The following is a 15,503-nucleotide window of genomic DNA, read 5'->3' on the forward strand; positions in this document are numbered from 1 at the left end:
CTCTATCTTTTTTTATTACAATAGGAAACTTTTCTCCAGCAAGCTCCCACGGGACTTCTCCCACATCATACCTCATTGATCAAATCGCCAATAAACACACACAGGCCCATGCCTAAACCAATCACTGATAAGAACAATGTTGCCATCATGACTGACTCAGCCAGAAAGTGGGCCCAGAAAGCAATTACCCAGAAGAAGGAGAGAGATAAATGAACACTGTTGGGAGACTGTGAGAAATCAGAAGTGTCTGCTGAATACACACACCTATAAATTGATGTGAAAGTCAATACAAGCAGGGATAAATGTGAGAAGAGGTTATTTCCTCTGCTTACACACCTCAGCATTGCTTCATTTTTACAACTGTGTGTTATATCTAAGTGTGGTTTATTCTTTGTTACTTATTATATATAGATAAAATGAGTAACATGAATTAACTCAAGAAATTCAAATGATGAATAAGGCCAAATCCTTCCTGACCACAATCTAGTCCCTAGGCCTTTCAGAGGTTCCTGGAGGAAACTCCTGTTATTAGTTAGGTGTGTGCCCTTTTCATATAATTGTATTTCTATATAAATGTGCACGCCATATACGTATGTGGACAAAATAGATAAGAATTATGTATGTTTATGTGAATAATATGATTTTGCTACCTGGGATTTTAAAAATGGCAATATACTACATAGGCTTTTACAGTTTTTTTTTTTCTCTTCATGTTCCACAATGTAATTTTTTTGTTTCTTGTGGTACTGGGATTTAAACCCAGGGCCTCACGCTTGCCAGGCAGGTGCTCTACCATTTGAGCCACTCCCACAGCCCTTTTTGCCTTAGATATTTTTGGAATAGGGTCTCCTGTTTTTGCCTGAGCATTTCAGACTAGCAATCCTCCTATTTATGCTTTAGCAGCATTTGGCTGAGATAGGGTCCTACTAACTTTTTGCCCAGGCTGTCTTCAAACTTAGATCCTCCTGACCTCCACCTCCCAAGTAGCTGGGATTGTATACATAAAACATCACGCCCAGCCCTACAATGTGATTTTTAAGACCTTCCCATGTTAGCACCCAGGGGCCTACGTCATTCTTCCTCACGGAAGCGAGGTTCTTTATTTGCCCATTGTCCTCCTGAAGAGCATTCATGTTCTTTTATGCTGTAATGAATGCTCTTGTATATGCTTTCCTTGATTAAACATGTTTTTCTCAGGTAGACTTAAATTTTTCTATCCAAGTTCTAGTTCCTTCACATCCATGCTAAAACTTGGTATTTCCCATCTTTTTAATTTTAAAAAGATGATATGTGAGTCACAACTTTAATTTGCCTTTCCCTGATGACTAATGAAGTAAAGAACCTTTTCACGGTTTTTTTTTTTTTTTTATGGATATCTTTTTACATGAAAGGTCTGCTCAATTATTACATCTAATTTGCTTTTGGGTTATTCATATTTTTCATGGATTTATAAAAGCTTTCAAATATACAGTAGGCATAGGAACACTGTTTTATATAGGCCTTGAAAAACCTTATATATCTTCTCCCTCTTTGTGGTGCCTTTTAATCAATAGAAATCAAATTCATCAGCCCTTTTCATTAAGGTAGTGCTTTTAAGTCCATTTAATTTTAATAAAGCTTTAATAATTGGCATCTGCAACATTATACTATTTTGATATTCACAATTTAATAAATGACATTTTAATAAAAACAAATTTAAAGTCAAATTTATTAATTTTTTCACTATGGTCAGTGGTTTTTAAAAAATAACTATTTACCAGATGAACATTTACCCCTTATTAAACAACTAATAAAATCTGGAACATATGACCATAAATGAAAAGTACAGGATAACGATGGTTAGTTTTCTAAGTCCTATTAGACCCAAGGTCAAAGAGATGCTCTACATTGCCCTGTAAATGCCTTATTATATAGCCTGCCACACTTAGATCCATAATCTATCTCAGATTACTTTTGTTTATAATATGTGAATATCAAAGAGTAAAATTACTATGTTAAGCAGTACAAGTGTATTTAATTTTAATAATAATACCATTTGAGATGTATGTACCAACTTAAGCATCTTCTAACAATATTTGAGAGTTCTCATATTGAAACTCAAATACCCACCTTTATTTCTTATTATAAAACTTCTTAACTTTTTTTGAATACAAGGGTTTTCTTCTTATTCACTGCTAAGACTTTGTACGAAATTTATATGTCAATTTGGGTAGAACTGAAATCTATTCAGTATTTCATCTTTTCTTCCAGGAACATTGTATTTTTCTCTCCATTTAAATCAGGTTTTCTATTGCGTTATTCTGTAATTCTGTTCCTTATCTTCTCTATATACACGGTACCTTTCTTGTCTTTATCTCTTCCTATTTTATTTATTATTGCTGTAAGAGAATGCATTCCATGGTATAATACATTCAGACTGGTCACTGTTAATATGTAAGAGCATTAATGACTATTAAGTATTAATTTTGTATCAAGAAAGGGGTTTGGTTTAGTGTGTATGTGTTGTTGTATTGGGGATTGCAGTCAGGGCCCTGCACATGCTAAGCAAGCACTTTCCACTGAGCTACATTCTTAGCCCCTGTACCAAAATTACTGAACTTGTATTTAATCTAACAGTCTTCAATTGATTTTGGCTTATCTGATTGCATTCCTACATGTGAGGGTGTGAATACATGTGAAAGGCAGGCAGAGAAAAAAGAGAGATGCACACTAAACTGTTATCTCCAGGAGGTGGGAGGTGGTAATAAGAGGATTTTGGTTTCTTAGTCTAGATACTTCCTGGATTGTAATAATGAATTGATGACTGTCTAATCTATTTATCTCATCCAAATAGCCTAAAGTAGCTCGCTCCATGATCATCTTAAGGAACACTAAGAGTATTCTTAGCTTACACATGTCCTTTTATTTTTATGGCAAACACTGCTTAATTATGAATATTACACTGTTTTTTCATGAAATTTAAAGAAATAAATACATAGTCATTTCTACATATGAAGCAATACTTTACTACTATATATCAAAGCCCACCTGTTTTTTGTAAATTTTCAGTTGTTCTTCGAAATGGGCACAGAAATAGGCAACAGTTTCCTTTTCACCTACAAAGAAGTGATACAAAATCTATTTTTCTTTCCCAAGTTTAAGACAAAAATTAGTGTCTATTCCACATTTATTCTTATTTTTAAATAATTTATTGACAGCCTAAATGTAAGACTGTCTACCCATCATTTTAAAATAAAATGCTAAGCCAAAACTCTGTGATTTTTTTCCAGATAAACTAAACTAAAACATACCTAAAAGTGCAAACTGTGACATTATGACATTTAATATTTAAATATCCCATCTACATCTCTGAAAAGGTTTTATGTGATTTATAATAAAAGAATGAAAACCCCTCTAAAACAGTAATATTAAAAAGAATGAAGTTTTACTGAATGCTCACAAATATAAATTAAGTGGAGGGAAACTATAACATTTTTTTAAGTCATCCTCATTCAGTAATCTAGATTTAAATGACTTAGCTATTCTGGTGCTACAGTTAAAATACTAGAAAAAATTAAATTCTCAGTACTTCAAAAAAAAGCTTTCTGAGCTGGGGGTGTGGCTCAAGTGGTAGAGCATCTGCTTGAGTTCAATTCCGAGAACCACCAAAAAAAAAAAAAAAAGAAAGAAAAGCTTTCAGTAAAGCTATCCATTGTTCATTAGACTCCATCTTGTTAAGATGCTTCCTGCTTCTACAAATATTGGCTACTCTTCAAAGCAAAAACAATTTAAAATCTACGAAATAAGCTGTTTTGCTCTATTATTAAAAAACTTATTTTAAATGTTAAACAAATGATTTAGTCAACTATTAGTATTTCTGTGATTATTTTATCATTTTTGTAACCTTTTACTTTCACAGTAAGTTTTGTTGTTGTTGCTGTTAGGGTATTGTTTGTTTGTTTTGCAGTACTGGGGATCAAACCCAGGTCCTCAAACATACTAGTCAAGCACTCTACTACTGAGTCATCTCCCTGGCCCTAAGAGGTATTGTTTTGAATGAAGAATCTAGCAAAGCAAACTCAAACCTTTAGCATCAAATTAAAAAAAAAGAAAAAAAACTTCTCTCTGAAATCATCTTTTGCAAACCAGGTAATTGGTATGCTTACTTTTGTCCAGTCGAGGTCTTGGATTATAGCGATACCCAACCTGGCTCCAAAAGACAGGCACAGACCCTCGTGTTTGAATAAATGACAGGGTATGATTGTGAACATGAATTAATTGCTCAGTCTCTACATAATTTGCAACATTTCCATTTTTGTCCACTCCTCTTCGTTTATAGCGCATCCCTGAAAGAAAATTAAAACAGAAAATAGCAGTATCTTTAAAAATTTAGTGTGGCTGAGAGCAGTGGCACATGCCTAGAATCCCAGCACTCAGGAGGCTGAAGTAGGAAGATTGTGAATTTGAGACCAGCCTGGGATACATAGCAAGTCCCTATCTCAAAAAAACAAAATTTTTTTCTTTCTGTCTGACTAGATCATTCTTCCTAATCAAATGACTGCCTCCAGGGAAGTCATGGAGACCTCATGTGTGACAGGCAGGCAGAATAGGATTGACTCAGCCCAAGTCATAGCTGTACACATCATTGTTTTTAAAGAGCTGAACTCAGGTAGCTCCTCTCAATGAAGGAGCACTCTAGAAGAATTTATGCTGGTATTGAGAGCACATCCCAAGTGACTGTCTTCTCTTCTTTACACACCCCTCTCCTTTCTGGTCTCATTTTGCCAATTTGCCCTTAGAAGTTAGTCCCTAACTACATCACAGTATATATATATTTGGAAGGGGCAAGTTTGGACTGGGTTTGAACTCAAGGCTCAAGAGTACAAAGCAGGCACTCTACCACTTGAGCCACATCTCCAGCCCATTTTTGCTCTGGTTATTTTGGAGATGGGGTGTTGTGAACTATTTGCTGAGGCTGACCTTGTCTCAGTCTTCCAAGTAGGTAGGCTTACAGGTGTGAACACTGGTGCCAGGCTTACATCACATTTAAAGTTACCAACCACTTTGAAGCCAACTGTGCTTCCAAATCCAGGATTGTCATTATCATTTCAACATCTTCCTCCTTCTCATCCTGATTTGATTTGCGTATTATCACAGCCTTCTACTCACCTGCTCTGTGCCTACTCCGTCGAGAAATGAGAGCCACAAGAAATCGTGGGTGTACATCATCTACACAGGTGGACTCCTGAGGGGGGGTCTCTGGGCTGCTTTTCTCATCATCAGATGACTCATTATAATTAACCACAAGTTCTTCTATCTGCACAAAGCCCTGGATGATGGGGACAATCCAGAAGTCCACATCCGGCATCTGAAAACAAGACAAACACCATGCTGCTGGTATTCTTTACAGCACTGCTCCCTTCTCACATCCTAACATGTGTGTCAGTGCACTAGACGTTGAGGCTTTCCACAGCCGACCCACAGCTTCTGCTTATTGAACACCAAAGGAGAAAAGGAAGGAAAGAGGCTTTTCTTTTTCTTTATGGTGATCATTCAAAAAGCACTGAGTGCGAGCAAACCTAGCACAGGAGCACGAATGCCTAGTGCCACCACTCTCTGACTCACTGGAGAAAATCACTCAGCCTACTGTCTCCATGTCCTTTGGGAAAAAGCCACAACAACTACCTCATTTGAATGTTGTGAACAAAGAACAACATTTGTAGTGTTTAGCATGGTGTCTGCCATGCAGTAAGAATTTAACACATGCAGCTATTATTATGATTACTCTTGCTGATATACAGAAAAACTTAAAATTCGATTTTTAACTCTCAGTTGCATTAAGCCTTTGGCAGAATGCAATCAACTCTAGTCATTTCTTCATGAGACATGTAAGTCTACTTTATTTTCTAGTTTAGGAAAACAACTGCTTCACCAAACTAAAATCCAAATAATAAATTAACAACAAAAACACTTTCCATAAATATCTTATTTTAAAATGTCATCCAACATGATTAGGAGAGTACTAATTAAAGTTAGCAATGAGCTCTTCTAAGAATACTCAGATCTCTTTTTGTTTTTCTTCTTTTTTTTTTTAATGTTTATTCTTGAGACAGGGTCTTGCTATATAGCCCAGGCTGCCCCGGGAACTCAGTCCTCCTGCCTCAGCCTCCCAAATTCTGGAACTACAGGTGTAAAACTAGCACATCTGGCTTCAGAATCAGTTTCATCCACCTTTTATTCTATCACCTGCAGATTTAGAATTTTAGGAGGGTTACAGAGTTGGAAATAGTGAAGAATTTACCTGCACGAATTATTCTTATCACCATTCTCACTGCTTTGTATTTTTGTTCTAGCAATAAATGCAAGACTCTTGGCAGGAACACAGAAGTGTATGCTGCCAATGTCATCCTTTAGTCTAAGTCATCAGTTTTAAATGATAATAATGCAAAAGCATTCTGATTAAAACTCTGCAAAACATACTGGAACTCCACATTGTCAGCATACAGGAAAAATCCTCATGATAGAGGCCCTTCCTTTTCTTCTCTGTCACTGGGTTTTGAAGGTCATAGTCTGGTCAGTATCATAAATAGGAGGTGAGAACAATCTCCTATCTCATTCTCAATAGAGACATGATAGACACCATTAGACACAAAGATACCACTAGAAAAAGTAAAAATCATTTATACAAACCACCAGTAAGGGGAGAAATAGAAAGAAGGAAATTTTCTGAAAGGTTAAGAAAAAGCTAACGTATGACCTTATTCAGCTACTTGTTTTGTTTAGCACCCAAAACAGTATGTGGCACATATCAGGTCTTCAATGACTATTGGTTGAACAAATAAATAAATGGTCTTTGGACAATCATAACTCTACAACATATGTGAAGAGAAAAGGACAAAAGTGATCATCAAACCAGAAAGAACCTTACTTATGCAATCATCTCACCATATTCTGTGTCTTCCCTGAAAACTGGAATGGCCTTAGAGAGATGTCTCCTCTAAATCCCAGATGAGAAACCAGAGTAGTTTCATTATAGGGAAACTAGGCTTCAATATTCTCAATGGATACAAACAAAATACCTCTTTCCAGGAACTCTACGGACAGTAGTTCCACAGCCTTAAATTACTACTATCTTATGGGAACTTGCTAAAAAAGACAGGCTGGCAGCAAGACAGTAGAATTGCAAACTACCTTAAAACAATGCATTGTTTTTCCTAGTTAATTTACCTTAATGTGATAAAAAACATTTGCTTAACAACTACAACCAACAGGATATTTTAGAAATAATTACTCACACCAATCTGAGTAAGATCTTGTATCATATGTTTATTCCAAAAAAATCGGTCATCAACCTAGAATAGGTAGTAAAAAAAACAGTTCAGAAACACATTGTTTCAGTTTTTCTATGAAAGACAAGATGGGTCATCAATTGTTCCAGAGGGCAACCCTGCTTGATCTGTGAGTGGTACCTTCTGCCAGAGGGGGCGGCCATCCCCCTCCCCAGCACTCTGCCTCTGCACGGAGTTGGTCAGGTCATAGGTCAAACTGTAGTAAAAGGATTCCGAATCCATGAACATCTTCAGCAATTCCTCAAGCAATCTCCTCTCCAGTCTCTCCTTTTCTTTACTTTCCTTAACCTGTAAGAGATCAATCTACTACTACTAAAGGAATTAAATGTAAAGTATTCATATGATGAGAGACTTCCAAGTAAGAAAAATCCCAAAGCCATGAGGAAATAAGCACTACGATCTAACAAACAGCTTGAAGATAAATTTACTGACAAGAAAATTACACCTCAATTTAAGACTAATCAAAGATGAATTCAAAGCCCATATCAATGAAACTTACTTTCTTTTTGTTAGGAGCAGATACATTGGATTTAATATGTGTAAAGGTCTTCAGTAGAAACTTTGAGTCATCAGGAGATGGTATAATCTTCTCTGGTTTGTTAATCCCAAAATGATGCTTCTTACAGAGCTAAACAGATAGAAAAAGATGATTTGATATTAATGAATACCTGCTTGCTAGATGTTCAGGTATGAAAGTCAAAGTGAACGCAACTGTTCACGCATTTGGATTAAAAGAACACCTCAAGGTATTAGTGAAATGACAGAAAATACAATGATTAGGAGCCATACCAGAGATAAAACACAAAGAATACAGGGAAGGATATACTTAGAATTTAAAGGCAGAAAATTCAGGCTGGGACCATAATTAGAATAACTTCTTGTCTAATGTAATCAGAGGATAAAATGTTCTGGTTGAAGTTATTAACAATTTGAAAACTGGCATCTAAGAATAAAGACATTGCAAAATACGCATGTGGTCTGCTTTAGGGTCATTGCTTACAAGTATCAGCACTAAGTATTTATGTGGCCATCTACTGAGGCAATGGGACACAGCAAACAAGACGGAAGGATGTGGGCATAGCAGACTCCTTACATTCTGGTTAATGGTGCACTGTTCAAAGGGACAACAGTGCCCACTTGAAAAACAACCTGGCAGTTCCTCAAAAAGTTAAACAGTGTTTCCACAGGACCCAGCAATTCTACTCCTAGGTACATGCCCAAGAGAAATAAACACAAATGCTACCAAAAGCTTATATGGAAAATTGTTCACAACAGTAGTATTTACAATAGCTAAAAATGAAAACAAATGTTCATCAGTTGATGATGAATTGTAAAAGATGTGGCATATCCATACAATGAACTATTACTTGGCAGTGAAAAGGAACAAAGTGCCCATACATGCTACAGCAGGCATGAACCTTGAAAACATTATGCTAAGTAAAAGAAGTCAGTCACAAAGGGCCATTTATGGTATAATTCCATTCTTATAAGATGTCTAGCACTGACAAATTTATACACAGAAAGGAGATTAATGGTCTTCTAGGGCTTGGGGATTTGGGGTGGAGGGAAATGAGGAATGACGGCCAATGAGTTGGCAGGGTTTCTTCTGGAGAGTGACAAACATTCTAAAAGTAACTGTGGTGATGGTTAGAAGAGTCTGTGAATATACTAAAGCCACTTAATTATATACTTTAAAAGGGTGAATTATGGTATGTCAGTATTTTTTTAAAATGGCAAACAAGTTAGCCAAATACCTCAAGTAAAAAGGTAACTGAGACAGAAAACTAAAAAATATAATTCTATGCTATTTCCTTTCTTTGGCTGTACTGGCGTTGAACTCAGGGTTGCACACTTGCTAAAAAATATAATTCTAGAATCTGATAGAAAATTGCTTCTGCTCCAATTACAGAAGACAAACCAGTCTTTATGACATAAATCCAAGAATGCAGACCAAGCTACCAGGCCTGAGAGGGCTGCTGGAAAGAAGAAAGGAAGTGAGATGCTCAGTACAGGCATCCTAACTAGAGCGACAAGCCAAATTATGAGACAGAACTCGTTTTGTTCAGCAAGGCTTTCTACATGTGAAAGATATGTTAGGAGTTAGGTAGAAAAATATGTAAAAACATAAAACTTATTCTGAAAAACTGTAAAATAACAATCCTCTGAGAACACAAGACAAATGGAAACAACCATGAGAAATCACCCGACTTGTTTATTTTGTTTTGCTTTGTTTTTGTGGTGCTGGGATCAAACCTCACAACCAGGTCCTTGCACATGTTAGATAAATGCTCTACAACTGAGCTACATCCCCAAGCCTCACTAGAGTTTAACTAGAATACTAACCAGAATTGTTTCCAAGTGGTAGTATGTTTTTCTTCTCCTTTACAATCAGAAAAACATAAGTTATTAAGTTTCTCAAAGCTTGTTTTTTTAAAGCAGTACTGGGGTTTGAACTCAGGGCTTTGCACTTGCTAGGCAAGTGCTCTACGGCTTGAGCCAAGCCTCTAGCCTCAAAGCTCCTTTTTAATGGAGTTATATGGAAATGGAAAAAGGGTACCAAAGATTTAAATGAGTATATTAGAAGATTAGTAGGAAATCTGTAAAAGGGAAGAAAGAATAAAGAAGGAGGGAGAGGTGGAGGAGGGGAATGATGAATGCAGAGAAAGCCTGGCCACATATGGGGTGCACGCCTATACCTTACCTCCATCACTTAGGAGGCCAAGACAGGAGGATGAGTTTGAGACTAGCATGGGCTACATAGAGAGACTGTGTCTTAAAATACCAAAATAAAAAAATTCTTAAAGCTTTCATAATATTCACACTTTTGTGTTTAAAAATTATGTGTAAACCAGGCAAGCTGGATCACCCTGTAATGGGATTACAGTAGCTGAGGCTACTTGAGAGGTGGAAGTTGGAAGGCTCAAAGTTCAAGGCCAGCCCTGGCAAAAAGTTAGCAAGACGTCATCTCAACCATGCCAGCTGGGCACGGCAGTTTGCACCTGTGACCCCAGGAGGGATAGGCAGAAGGACAGTGGTTCAAGGCTGGCCCCTTCCGAAAAGTGACTAAAAGCAAAAATGGGCTAGGGGTGTGGCTGTGATAGAGCTCTCACAAACACCAGGCCCTGAGTTCAAAACCCCGGTATTGCTGATCCCTCTCCCCCAACAGGAAATTCCACATAGATACTATTTCCTAAAATTTTTCTTTTCCTCATTTTCATGATAGTCAGACACTAGTCTCAAAAATGTTAAAGATTTATGGCCACAAAGGACATCCGAAAACCTCCCCCAGAAGCCCCATGAGAATGCCAGCCTTCTCGGGATAAGGTGTGACTTTAATTTCCCCTAGGCTGAGAGTGCCACATGTGCAAACTGATGACCTGGTGTGGGTGGACAAGTGCTGGGGGAGCTGGTCACCTGTCCTAAATCTGACTGCCAAAGACTCCAGGCTTCCTGCTGAAGTCTGAGCATCAGCCAGGGGCTCACCCTCAGAGACAGCAGGTTATGCTAGTATTTCCAACTGTCAGCAAAGCAGCCGAAAGATACTGATGACAAATTTTCTGGCTTAGGAAACTGATACTACTTTTGCTTGTCTGGCTGCCCTTTGCCAAAATAAAACGCAAAGACGACCTGCACGTGTCTGCTCTTAATGGACCCAACTGCCACAAAGGTTTTCTACTCTGATCAGCAACAATGATGAGTGCTCAGCAGTACTACCAATAAAAAGAGAATGAGCCGTACTCTAATCTTCTTTGGGTTCCTGTTACAGAAGAACGTAGCAGGGTCCTTTGAATTCGTTTTATTGTTGGATTCATAAAATTAGATTGTCAAACTTCCAGTGAAACCTGAGGCTTAAAAACAGCCAGATTTCACTTTTATCATGTGCTCAAAGTCCAATCCCCTTGTTGTGTTTGCTTTTGATCTAATGTCCACATATGAGGGAGAACATACGATTTTTGGTCTTTTGGGCCAGGCTAACCTCACTCAGAATGATGTTCTCCAATTCCATCCATTTACCAGCGAATGATAACATAACAACTGACCTTTTTTTTTTTTTAACGTACTGGGGTTTGAACTCAGGGCTTCATGCTTGCAGGGCCGGTGCTCTCCACTTGAGCCACTCCACAGGCCCGTGATAAAAGCAAGATCACACAGGGAGGGGTGAGGATAGGTAGGACACCTAAAAAATTAGCTAGCATTTGTTGCCCTTAATGTGCAGAAACTAAAGCAGATACCTTAAAAGCAACTGAGGCCAATAGGAAAAGGGGAACAGGTATTAGAGAAAAGGTTAGATCAAAAAGAATTAACCTAGAAGGTAACACACACGCACAGGAAATCAATGTGAGTCAACTCCCTGTATAGCTATCCTTATCTCAACCAGCAAAAACCCTTGTTCCTTCCTATTATTGCTTATACTCTCTCTACAACAAAATTAGAAATAAGGGCAAAATAGTTTCTGCCGGGTATTGAGGGGGTGGGGGGGAGAGGGAGGGAGCAGAGTGGGTGGTAAGGGAGGGGGTGGGGGCAGGAGGGGGGAAATGACCCAAGCCTTGTATGCACATATGAATAATAAAACAATTTAAAAAATTAAAAAATTAAAAAATAAAAAAAAACAGCCAGATTTTTACTCATTTCTTAAGTAATTTAACCTTGTCCCCAAGAACTCAGGATGTAAACCCACATATTGAGGTGAGATGTGATACGTGCTTTATTATCTGTACCTAGTGTTCAGGTAACTGGAAGGCAGCTTAGCAGAGGAGCAGAACCAGACTGCTTGAGTCCAGGTGAGACCCTAACATGTGCCAGTGCATAACTTCACCCTGGCCCAGCCTCCTGTCTTTATCTGCAACAGTGCCTACTGTCCAGGGCGGTCCTAGGGACTAACTGTAACCATCTGCGTTATACACAAGGCCTGTCCAGCACATCTCATAGTGAACAAAACAGCCACAGTACAGTGATGGCAACCCTATGTTCCAAGCCCTACTCTGACACCACACGTGACACAAATACTTTCACAGATTACTCCTACCAGGAGGCAGCACCTTATGGTGAAAACCCCTGGCCCTAATTTTGGCCTGGAGTCACTCTACTTGTGGGCTTGATTTCTTCCCTGGAAAATGAAAGGCTTGCCCTAGGGCAGTCTTTCATTTTCATTTCAAAAAAAATTTTTTTTTTAATCTTTAGTGATACTGGGGTTTAAATCAGGGCTTCATGCTTGCTAGGAGGCACTCTACCACTTGTGCCAAAAAAACTTTTTTTTTTTTAAACACAAAAATGCTTAGAAAATCTTTAAGAAACACAGGCAAAACAAGGTACAGTAAAAGTTAAATCTCTTCTTCACTCTACTTTCCCCCAATCAGGACTTTTCAAACTGCATGGCGTGGGGCCCTGCGGCTCCCTGAAGTAGAAGGTTCTTCCCCAGAGAGGTCAAATGGGAAGTCCCCAAAGGCCCCACCTCAACCAAAGCAGCTTGGCCCGGTTGTCTTACGCACTGGATTGCACAGGTTTTGAAGCAAGGGTTTTACTATTAAAGTGCAGTTTGAAGCCACAGGATTAAATCAGCTTAACGATACTATCCAGATCTAAAAATGTGTGCTCCTAGATTGGCCCAAAACCTTCATAATTGCTACTACGTTTTACCAAGTCTCCATAAAATTTCCCTTTATTTCATCTTACCTCCAGCTCAAGATCCTGAGGTTCCATTTCAGAAAGTGATAGTACAGCAATTTTGGTAACTTTACAGACTTCATGGTCTCCTGGGAGTTTGCCCACCACTGCTTTCTGCCGAATAAGAATAAGCCACCATGGAAGATCTGAAAGAGGAAGTCACATCATGTCTGATATATACAGAGTGCTACTGTCCTAGGATGAATGACACAACAGTAACAAAAACGTGTGCATCAAGTATCACTTTTAAAGTAAACTACACAACAAAGATACAAAAATGGTATTGTTGTGGGTGCCCCATCTCACCCACAAAGAAATGTAAACTAGGACAGTTATACCATTCTCACTCATCAGATTGGAGACAACTAAAGGCTATGACAGAACTAGAGATTTGGTCAAGTGTAAAGCACTTGCCTAGCAACTGCAAGGCCCTGAGTTTGATTCCCAGTACTACAAAAATAATAACACATTAGGACAATGCACCTGCTGCTGAGGTTGAGAGGAAACAAGTGCTCTCATACAATAGGGCTGGTGGGAATATCAATAAACAACTTTTCTAGAGGAAAACTTAGCAATGTCTAACAATACAGTACATGCACTTACCTTTTAATCCATAGTCCCACTTGGGAGTTTACTCTAAAGAACAAAAGTATGCACTCAAGCCTGCTCATTGCAGCAGTTTGTAATTGGAAAATACACTATTGGAAACAACCTAAAATACCCAGACACAAGACAGTATGTGAATAAACGATGGCACATCCATACAGTGGAGTATTATGCAGCCATGAAAAAGGAATTAGAACTATTCTATGAACAGATAAGGAATGAATCCCAGCTGATTATTAAGTGAATAAACCAGATACATTACTAATACATATAAAACATGGCTAAGCAGTCAAGTACCACACCATTCAGTCAGTAATGGTGGTCCCATAAGATTATAATGAGGCTTTGAAAAAATTTTATTGTCTAATGATGCTACAACATCAGAGCTCAACATGTTATTCACACTTACAGCAATGACTGATGCTGGTATAAACAAACCTACTGTACTTCTGGTCTATAAAAGCATAGCACACACAGTTAAATGTAGTATGAAATACTTGATATGATTAACAACTATGTTACTGGTTTATGTACATACTGCATTTCTTATCATTCTTTTACTGTTGTGTGGTGTTTTTCTTTTTTTTTTTTTTTTTTGGCAGTGCTGGGGATTGAACCCAGGACCCATGCATGCTAGAAGTACTCTGGTGCTGATCTACACCCCAGCCCATCATTGGTTAGAGTTTACTCTTACTCATAAAACAGCATGCCATGTTACACATCCTTGATTGAATCAACAGGTTGTGCCAAGTGACTGACCTGTCATCAGTGTGTGTAAATACACACTATGGTGTACCTATGTTGACTAAGTCACCTAACATCATGGTTCTTAGGATGTACCCCCGTCATTAAGCAACACATGACTGGATTAGGATCATATAAAACAGATTACTAGAAGCACAAAACAATACAGTAGACCCTCCAGATTAGTGGTTTCACTTTCCACAGTTTCAGTCACTTGTGGTCAACTGCAGTTCAAAATAGTAAGTGGAAAATTCCAAAAATAAACAATTAGTAAGTTTTAAATTGCATGCCATTTTTAGTGTAATGAGTCTCATGACACCCCCTCTTTCCCTCCCCCAGTACGTGAACCACCCTTGGTCCAGCATTCCCATGTTGTATACACTCCTGCCTGCCTGTCACTTACTAGCCCTCTGGGTTACCAGGTTGACTGCCACAGTATCACAGTGCTTATTTCAAGCAGCCCTTGTGTAGTAGCCTAGTGCTACGTCACAATGTCTAAGTCATTCACCTCACTTCAACCTATCAAGTAGGCATTGTTTCATCTCACATCTTTAAAAGATGAGTAAGGACAATATAGTAAAATAATTTGAGGGAAGGACAGAAAGACAGAGAGAGAGAGAGAAAGGCAGCACATTCACGTAAAACTTATTACAGGGGCTGGTGGAGTAGCTCAAGGGGTAAAGCAGCTGCCTAGTAAGTGTAAGGCCCTGAGTTCTAACTCAAGTACCACCAAAAAACCCTACTGCACTACTGTTTATTACAGTATACTGTTGTAATTGTCCTATTTCATTATTACTATTAATCTCTTACTATGCCTGATCTACAAATTAATCTTTATCATAGTATGTATGTGTAGGAAAAGATAGTTCAGTCATCCGTTGCTTAATCTCAGGAATATATTCTGAGAAATGTGCTGTTGGGTGATTTTGTCATTGTGTGAATATCAGAACGTAGGTCCACAAACCAAGGCAGCTACGACGTCACTAGGTGCTGAAATCTTATGGGATCACTGCGATACATGTGCTCTGCGGGTCACCAAAATGTCATCAGACAGCACACAGGGTCTGGTACCAGACCGTAGTATCAGGCATCTACAGGAGGTCCTGGAACTATCTGCCACAGATAAGAGAGGACTGCTGACTCTACTGTGCTGCCCTTCAT

At 38.4% G+C, this 15,503-nt stretch overlaps 1 protein-coding gene across 4 annotated transcripts in view; it reads right to left on the reverse strand.

Annotated features, from left to right (window-relative positions):
- Inpp5f (inositol polyphosphate-5-phosphatase F) overlaps nucleotides 1-15,503 on the reverse strand; it is an 86,810-nt gene that overhangs the window by 27,121 nt on the left and 44,186 nt on the right. For all 4 annotated transcript variants that reach the window (XR_012449608.1, XR_012449607.1, XM_020169844.2 and 1 more), the window contains 7 exons: nucleotides 13,002-13,138; nucleotides 7,828-7,956; nucleotides 7,449-7,616; nucleotides 7,275-7,331; nucleotides 5,149-5,347; nucleotides 4,146-4,325; nucleotides 3,028-3,095 (listed from right to left, as the gene is read on the reverse strand). Coding sequence is in view for 2 of the 4 variants with exons in the window: in XM_020169844.2 (XP_020025433.2) it covers nucleotides 3,028-3,095; nucleotides 4,146-4,325; nucleotides 5,149-5,347; nucleotides 7,275-7,331; nucleotides 7,449-7,616; nucleotides 7,828-7,956; nucleotides 13,002-13,138 (938 nt within the window). In the remaining 2 variants the exon portion in view is untranslated. The remainder of the gene's footprint in view (nucleotides 1-3,027; nucleotides 3,096-4,145; nucleotides 4,326-5,148; nucleotides 5,348-7,274; nucleotides 7,332-7,448; nucleotides 7,617-7,827; nucleotides 7,957-13,001; nucleotides 13,139-15,503) is intronic.

Source organism: Castor canadensis, chromosome 7 (assembly GCF_047511655.1).
Source record: "Castor canadensis chromosome 7, mCasCan1.hap1v2, whole genome shotgun sequence".
Lineage (NCBI taxonomy): Eukaryota > Metazoa > Chordata > Mammalia > Rodentia > Castoridae > Castor > Castor canadensis.